General features: G+C 56.8%; 1 protein-coding gene across 1 annotated transcript in view; it reads right to left on the reverse strand.

The window, feature by feature from the left end:
* Positions 1-8,807, reverse strand: part of SLC22A23 (solute carrier family 22, member 23) — a 133,253-nt gene that overhangs the window by 23,883 nt on the left and 100,563 nt on the right. The window contains exon 5 of the mRNA XM_012734159.1: positions 842-1,010. Within this exon, the coding sequence (XP_012589613.1) occupies positions 842-1,010 (169 nt within the window). The remainder of the gene's footprint in view (positions 1-841; positions 1,011-8,807) is intronic.

The following is an 8,807-nucleotide window of genomic DNA, read 5'->3' on the forward strand; positions in this document are numbered from 1 at the left end:
CCATTTGTGGTCATTTAGGAAGGAAAAAGCAAAAGCTGTTTGTCACCAGTGACTGTAGACTAGAAACCGGGTAGACTGTCTACACCAGGGAACCTCCCACTTGTGGGTGAAGTATGGGAGCTGGCGGAGAGGGGACGAGACGGCCAGGCAAGAAAGGGGTGGTTTATCAAAAGGGCGGGAAACTCATTCCACTCCTCCCGCACGCCCCACCCCCACATCGGTCCACGCGTGGTGGTTTTCAACCTCGGCTGAACACTAATCCCATGGGTGCTTAGGAAAAAACTTTGAGGTCCAGGTCACACGCCCTAGACAGATGTTTACTTGTTTTTCTTCTCAAGTCGGCCAGTCAGATCAACAACCAAAAATTGTATGTGGTTTTAGGGGTCACGGCAGGGTGGGCTTGTGGGCCACGTGGCTGCCACAGCGCCTGCTCTCTGCAGCCTGAGCCACGCACGCATGGGCGTGGCCCTGTGCCGATAAAACTTTATTGACAAGGACAATGGGGGCCGATGTGGTCCTGGAGCCTGCCTGTCCCTGACCTAGGGGAGACGGGACTTTTCCCCACCACTCCCTTGACATCTCCATATTTCCCCTCCCGATACAAGAAAACTCCCCTTGCAAACCTGTTCATCAAAATCACACCAAAATGACCCAGCAGGCCCGTGGGAGCCCAGTCCACTCTCCCTCTGCATCTGCTGCAGTATTTCGCCAGATGCCAAGTTGAAAATAGGACGTTTGGTTTTGTATAAAGAGGGGAAACCCTGGACACCCCTGTGGGCTCGGGGGTGGGTCTCATGGCCAGCGGGCTGGGGGGCCAGGGTGGGGGGCGGCGGATACTCACGACCAATAGAGCAGCATGAGCAGGAAGGGGCAGATGATGAGGGCCTGCAGCACCTGCCAGTCTCGGCACAGGGCGGCCAGCCCAGGCATGAGGAATTGGCCCGCCATGGCCACGAAGCTCGCCACCATCGTGATCATGAACCGTTTTCCCGGGGGACACAGTTCTATTCCTGGAACACAGAAGAGACAGTGGTTACCCCAGGGGGGCCAGGCCCCAATGCACCCACTGCACATAGTGAGTGACACGGAGCAGGAGACCCTCGGCGTGTCCTGAGTGGCCCGAGCTAGGAGGTGCTGTCTCCAGGTCCGAGATCCGGGGTCCCTGCCTGCCCCCCCCACCCCCCCGCTTGCTGCCATCCCTGCCATCTATGATGCTGCACACAGGTCCCCTCTTTGGTTCAAGGCAGCCCGTGCACCCGCTCACCCCAGCCCCTAGCGCCTGGGGACTCCAAGTTCCACAGGGCGGAGCGCAGGGCAGACGGAGCAGCTCATCTGCCAGGACACAAACCAAACAGATTCAGCTCACGCAGTCGTGACCCCCTCCCCACCAGGGTCTGCCCAGCTGTGTGACGTGGTTTTAGAGGTCACAGCAGGGCGGGCTTGTGGGCCACGTGGCTGCCGTGGCACCTGCTCTCTGCTGCCTGAGCCACGCACGCATGGGCGTGGCCCTGTGCCGATAAAACTTTATTGACAAGGACAATGGGGGCCGATGTGGTCCCGGAGCCTGCCTGTCCCTGACCTAGGGGAGACGGGGCTTTTCCCACCACTCCCTTGACATTTCCATATTTCCCCTCCTGATACAAGAAAACTCCACTTGCAAACCCGTTCATCAAATCACACCAAAATGACCCAGCAGGCCCGTGGGAGCCCAGTCCACTCTCCCTCTGCATCTGCTGCAATATTTCGCCAGATGCCAAGTTGAAAACAGGACGTTTGGTTTCGTAGAAAGAGGGGAAGCCCCGGACACCCTGTAGGTGCTGTCCCAGTACACAGACCGCTCCCTCGGCCTTTGCCACACCTGCTGGACACCACCTGCTGGATGGAGGGGCCCTGGACCCTCTTGCTTGCAGGAAGTTACACTCCTGGTTTGACCCTGAGCGACAAAGACCATCGTAGGACAAACTTGCGCCGACCAATACAGAGCCCTGGCATGAGCGCCCCCAAAGGGCCCTCACTGGGACGAGACGCGCCTGGGTTTGCATCTTGTGTCCCCCCAAGGAGCAGGTCACTGCTGTTCCTTTGCGACAGGCAGCATTCCTTAAGGATGCTTGCTGTTTCTTTAAAGATTTATTTATGCATACAAGAAGTGGGGTGCAGGCCAGCGATGAGGGGCGTGAGAGGACTCCCCAGAGACAGAGTGGGGAGCAGAACAGGCAGATCCACTGAAATACACTGCTGAGGGGAGCAGCGGGCGGGTCAGGAGGGGTCTGCTGCACCCTGTGGGTCAGCTCCCTGGCCGGGGATCGAACTCATGCTGCGGTGGCTGCGGACGGCCTCATAGCGCTGAGACTTAACCGTTAGCAGATGAGCGGACTGGCTGCCCTGGAAAGGGGTCCCTGGCTGCGCCCGAGTGAGCGCCGCATCCCGGGGCTCCCCATGGGCCCTGTGGGGTGAGCACATGAACGCCTGAGTCAGAGATGACTCAGAACAGCATCTCCAGCTTGCACTCTACAGTCTCTGCCTCGTCTCCCGTGTGCCCCCCAACACAGTTTTCTGCCTACAGGCCCTCTTTGGCACAATGAATCCCTCCTTCTGATCCACCCATAATTGGTGTTGCTCAGGGGACCAGCGGCCGCTTTCCAGAGGGGCCCGAGGTTTGCAGAGGACAAAGGAAAATCACTCCTGGCTGGGAGCAGGGCCCCAGATCGGATGCCATGAGGCTGTGACCGTGCATACATCGGCATCGTCTGCACGGTGATGAGGGCGACTCGGAGCTCGGCTCCTGCCGGGCTCCTGATGGGCAGCGGCCTGTCCCCCGGGGGGAAGCTGGAGACGAGGCCCCCGAGTCAGTACCTGCCTCCGGTACCCAGAGGCCACTGGCTGCCCCGAACCCCCAAACTGTGCACATCACCCAGAGACAGCCACGAGAGCTGAATGAGCAAGGCGCTTCTCGGCCTCTGCTGCTTTTGCTGGAAACCCTGGCAGGGTTTCTCTGTCCCGGGTGGAGGGATGCCAACCCCCCCCCCAACACACACACACACACACACAGGTGGAAGGAGTTGCCCTGGCGCTCCTGGCCCGGCAGCAGCAGGTGTGATACCTGCGGGTCGCGACCTTTCCGCACTGACCCACAGAAATCCCTCCGCACTGCATCCACCCACTACCTTCTGAAGGGGCCCTGAAGTTGCTGCAAAGGAGAAAAGGCAATCATCAGAGGGCTCTCGGCTCCCCTGGGGCACACGTGCCTTTGAGGGAGGAGAAATCAGCTTTCTGAAGTGCAGGAGAGGAAGACGTGTGCCACAGCAGGGCGGTTTCCAGCCCCGCGCCAGCCCAAGGGCTTCTGGGACCCCAGGGGGCGCGCCCAGCTCCTGGCTGGGGGGGTGCTCGTTGGGGGTCCTGCCACCAGCCACAGGACACCCCAAAGCTATGTCACACCCGCTTTGGCCCTGTGCCCTGCACCTCTGTGGCACCTGGCTACCTGGGGGGAGGAGGGGCGAGAGGAGGCCAGGGGCCTCCCGGGGAGACCCCACGCTCCCCCCAGACTGAAGGTCAATGCCTACCTATGGGCTTGCGTCCTGCGTCCGGACCGGGGGCCTTTTCTTCCACTGACTGGTTATTGATTGGTCAGTGGAACAACTTTAAAGGTGTTAACTTGAGTCACACGGCATTACTACACCGCTAAGTGTCGGGTGTGTGGTGGGGAGCAGCACCCCAAGGGACCTGAAGTCACCGGAGCTGCAGCCGTCCGTGCCAGCGTGACCAGGATGCCAGCCTGCACAGCGTGTCTTTATAGACAGGCGTACACAAACAAACCAGCCCATCCAAGTAAATAAAAAGCAGTAAACGCAAGAAATATCTGCTCCACAGACGGCACTCCTAGCTATAGGTATAAATAAAATAGGATAGAATCGACAGCTGCTGCACAGGTGGGCAACCTTACCTGCAGCTCCTGACCCTACAGGTGCGTGCACTCAGTCACACCTGAGACCCTGAGGCCACAGCTTCCAGGGGAGGCCTGGGAAGAGGCCAGGCTGTGCACACGGGGCTGGCAGGACTCACCCCGGCTTTACCGCCTCAGAAAGACCCACGCAAAAACTAACGCTAACACGCCTCGCCACCTGCACCCACACCTGGGCCTACAGGTGCACTGGCTTTGGGAAACAGTTTTTGAACCACAAAAATTCTTCTGGAACCAGCCTGAGGAGACAAGCCCCCCCCCCCCCCCGCCCCCCAAGCAGGTAAGAGAGCGGCGCCTTTATTCCTTGAGTATATTCCAGCAACTTGTTGTGCTGGCTGAGGCCCGAGCTTCTCTGAGCCAGGTCCACAGCCTGGTATGTTTAACCTGGAGCAGGAGGAATCGTGCCCTGCAGCGGAGAAGCGGGGCTGTGTCCTGGGCCACAAGGAAGCTGAAATTCCTTCCCTGCAGCCTGTACCAGGGAGGCCACTCACCCTCCTGGGAAAGTAGGTGACTCTCGACCCGCCGCACAGGGGCACGGACCCGGCCGCCCCCCAGGCCGCTTGCTGCCCCGAGACTGGGGACCACGGTGCTGAGTCTGACTCGTGAATTAAGTGTGTCCATGTGGGGTCTGAGCTCTCCAGGCAGAACGTGATCGGGACTGACTAAGGCTACTGTGCTCCAGCCCCATGGGGCTGGACATTGTTTATGAAGAGCCGCTGCTATGGGGGCCTCCACTATCGGGGGGCGGGGGGAAGCCGACCAGGCGGCATGGCCTTCCAAGCAAGGCTCTGCGAACTGAAGTGGTGGCGGGAGGCCGTGCCCCCTCCTCCGGCCAGCGCCGGCCAGCGGGCTTCGCTCTAGCCACGCGGCCCAGTCCAGCCCCCTCACCCACTTATACCGGAGATGCCGAGGAAGGCAGCACAGAGGTCCGAATTGAGGGGAAGCAGCTGAATAAAGCACACCCCAGGACTCAGCGAGGAGGAGGAAGGCGGTTTGTAAACGCACGCTCTACTTGGGAAGTCGGTGACGCGCAAAGCCAGCATGACTCGCATGTCCCTGCCGCCCGCCCCCCACCCACTCTGGCTGGACCCCGACTCTGGAGTTCAAGAATGGGTGGTGTCCCCCTAAACTGTATTCAAGCACCAGAATTAAATGCGATACCTGGAACAGCCTGAGGAATGAGAACCCACTGACAGGCAGGCCCCCAGGAGGGGACCGGGTTGGGGGTGCTCGGGCAGATGGGCTGATTTTCCACACTCCTGGTCCTGTCTTTTCATTTCCTTTTTAAACTGCACTAACACTGTTTTATGTCATGATGTGTTTCAGGTACTTAACAGCGTATTTCAACATCTGTATACGCTACAATGCAATCACCCCTACAATGCAATGACGCCTACTTTCCAGCCCTCGTGTTACAATTGATCCCCTTTTCCCATTTTGGAGCATTATTTGCAGGAGTCACAAAATGTCCATCGAGGGAACACTGGATCAAGAAGATGGGAGGTGGTCATGTGTTGCTTCATAGCATCTGGTTAACAGGAGGCTGAGTATAGACAGTGGCTGCAGGAGGCACAGTGTCCACCATCGAGCGTGTACATCACACTCTGTGACATTTGTGCAGCAATAAAATCACCTAGTGATGCCTTGTTCAGAACATACCTGTTTGTGTTCTGTCATGACGCATAGTGAATATGCAGTGGAATACTACTCAGCCATGAAAAAGGAAACCCTGAAAAAGTATAATACCCTGAAAAGGAATGAAGCCTTGTCATTTGCAGACTCCCCATCCATTCAAACCACCCACTCTCCATCTCCTCTCTCCTCCTTCCCCCTTCTCACCAGTCAAATAGCTCAGAAGCATACTGCAGTCAAATAGAAGGAAGCCTGTTTGCTGGGCTCTGCTCCTCTCAATCATGCAGGTTGACAGTGGCGCTTATCTCACTCACTCACTGGCTGTGGGTCAGCTCCGGGCTGCTGATACCCACTTGAAGGCTGACCAGAGGCCCCTGAACAATTCCAGGTCCCCCTTCTGCCCTCCCCAGCAAGGGGGGGGGCGTCACAGTGGTGGCTGCAATCCTTGTGCCTCTCTTCCCTCCTCTGCTCTTTCCCTTCTCCTAACACTGAGCCTGAAAGTGAATACACTACTCACTAATTACCACCCCGGCCAAGGACACAGGGCCCCAGAATTCTAAAAAATAGACCTCTGGACTCATGATTGTGGAGTTCCTTATTACAGGGCAAGAGGGCCTGGGACTGTCAGTCATGGAGACTCAAATAGCATGGAGGTTCAAGTATGGAAGGCTGCTATTATCACAGCGTGCCAATCTTCCCTCCCCAGAGAAAACTTGCTCTTAACTTAGGGCTTGGCAATTAAAGGAACCACCAAAGGGACCGGAAAGAATTGTTTTCTTCATTGAGAGCAACAGAAAAGAAAACATACAGAAATGGAAATACTTCCTGTAAATCACAGCCCAGGGTCTGCCGGGCACGCACAGTGGACCTCAGTGAACGAGGCTGGAGGGCCCCGTTATTAGCAGCTGAGAACCCCTTGCCGGCCACACCCTTCAGGAGATGCTGATCCTGCATTGACTCATTTCACTGCCTCAGCACCCCTGGGTTGGTGATTTGTCCAAGATCACACAGTTAGGAACAGGGTTGGGTCTGAAGCTGGGTCCTTCCTGGGGGGCCCACCCCACTGCTGCAGGCAGGAGCTGTACCCGGGTGGAGGTCTTGGGACTGGCCTTCCAGGGAGACAAAGCTCCCTGGGCCTCCATCATGACTCATCCCTGGGGCCCGTGGCAGAGCCTGGGGCCGCGGCAAGGGCTCAGTGACCGGCCAAGCATGAGCTGTCAGTTGCAGGGGGTGAGAGTCAGGCCCACACAGAGTGGTGCACACCGTCACACATAACTCTGGGGGATCTTTATTTTTTTTAAAGATTTCTGCATACAAGAACTGGGGTGCAGGCCAGAGGGGTGGGGGTGAGAGAGGACTCACCAGAGACAGAGTGGGGAGCAGAACAGGTGCACCCGTTACAGTGTGAACTGGGTTGCCTGTCTGCGGGTTTGGGGGAGAGAGCTTAATCTGTCTCCACATATATATATATATATGTGTGTGTATGTCCCCAAAATGGTTGCTGAGCTCCAACCTTGGGTCCTCATAGTTCTCCCTTTGGTATTGCTGGGGGTTGTAGTTTCAGTGGCTGGAGTAGGGGGTGGAGTCCATAAAAGCTGCATCTGCAGCATTCATTCAGGAGTTCTTCCCCCCCACCCCCAACAGATCCACTGAAACACACTGCTGAGGGGAGCAGCGGGGAGACAGGAGAGGTCTGCTGTGCCCTGTGGGTCGGCTCCCTGGCTGGGGACTGAACTCGTGCTGCAGTGGCTGTGGACAGCTTCATAGTGCTGCGCTTTAACCCCATGAGCCAACAGGGAGGGCCCAAATTTGGGGGAGTTTTTACCAACCCGAAGACCCAGCTATTCATTTGGAGCTATTAAGTTCAGAGAGCACATTATTTCCTTTCCAGAGAGTACACTTTACGGTTTTCTTTTAAATTACTAACATTATAATGACCCAAAACAAGGAACAGGGAGGAACAGGGACTCACAGGTTCACTAGCGTTTCTGTCCAGCAATCTCTCCTGTTTTAAGACCAGTAACTGGTCCTCCCTCACACCGCCTACACCTCTGGCCTGTATCCCAGTTCTTACATGACATATACATAAAAATAAATCTTAAAAAATAAAACATCAAGTCGTCCCTCAACACAGCAAGGGCCGTCCCCCACCTCAAACAGCTGGACAGTTCCGTTTTGGGGGGGACCCTCCCTGGCCGCTTTCACCCCCACCCTGGAGGGGCTCAGGCTGGGAAAAGCTGCTGCCACCAGCCGTGTGCGGCCAGCTTAGAAGGGGCTCAGGTTGCTGGGAGACCTTGGTGTGGTGCCCCCACCTTGTCCCGGACTCACTGCACCCCGATAATCAATGACCGGACTGATTCTTTCCTCGGAGGTGCCATGGCCTGCTTTGATTCTCATCACATCACTCATCTTGCATAATTTTCTGCTTTGAATTATTTTGTAAAGAGGAAATTTGATTCACCTGTGAGAACTATTTTTTTTTTTTTTAACCCAGAAGTGGGCTCAATTCCAAAGAAGCGGCCTGTAGAATCGTGACCCTGGGTGATGGAAGACTTCCCAAGTCAGCGGGCCCTGGCACCCAGAGGAAGAGCAAAGTTCACAAGGAGCTGAGACCTCCAGTGAGTGACCCTGGCCCCTCCCATGCCTGGCTCCCTCCTCCTCACCTACCCCTCCAGGTCTGCACCAAGCCTTGCTGGGCTCACGGTCACCTGTGCTGGTATGACCTCCCTAAAGCCCACAGACACGCACAGCTCCCCCCTTCCTTCAGGTCTCTACCCAACACACAGCTTCTTGGGCAGGGCTGTTGCGCTCCACAAAACAGCAGTGACTGCCTCTGCCCTCCCCAACCCTCTTGGCAGCTTCTCCCTGGGGGAGGTCCCCAGAGCATGGTTCTCAAGTGTGGGTCCCACAGGGAGCCTCAGCACTGGCCCCCCAGGCTGGGCCTACATTACCCTTCCCCTTCAGCTGGGATTCCAGGCCCTGGTTATCCAGTTCAGGGGGTGAGGGGAAGGTTCTGGAATCTGCACTGGGAGCTGTTTCTGGGTGGTCCAAGGGCCACCCTCAGAACTGTTTCACTCTGGCTCCTGAGAGCCCTCACCAACTTTGCCTCCACAGCTTACACTCATTACAAATCACCACAGAAACAACCCCATCAGAAAATGGGCAGAAGAGCTAAAAAGACACTTCTTCAAAGAGGAAATGCAGATGACCAACAAGC

Source organism: Condylura cristata, unplaced genomic scaffold, assembly GCF_000260355.1.
Source record: "Condylura cristata isolate star-nosed mole 26May11 unplaced genomic scaffold, ConCri1.0 scaffold00048, whole genome shotgun sequence".
Classification (NCBI taxonomy): domain Eukaryota; kingdom Metazoa; phylum Chordata; class Mammalia; order Eulipotyphla; family Talpidae; genus Condylura; species Condylura cristata.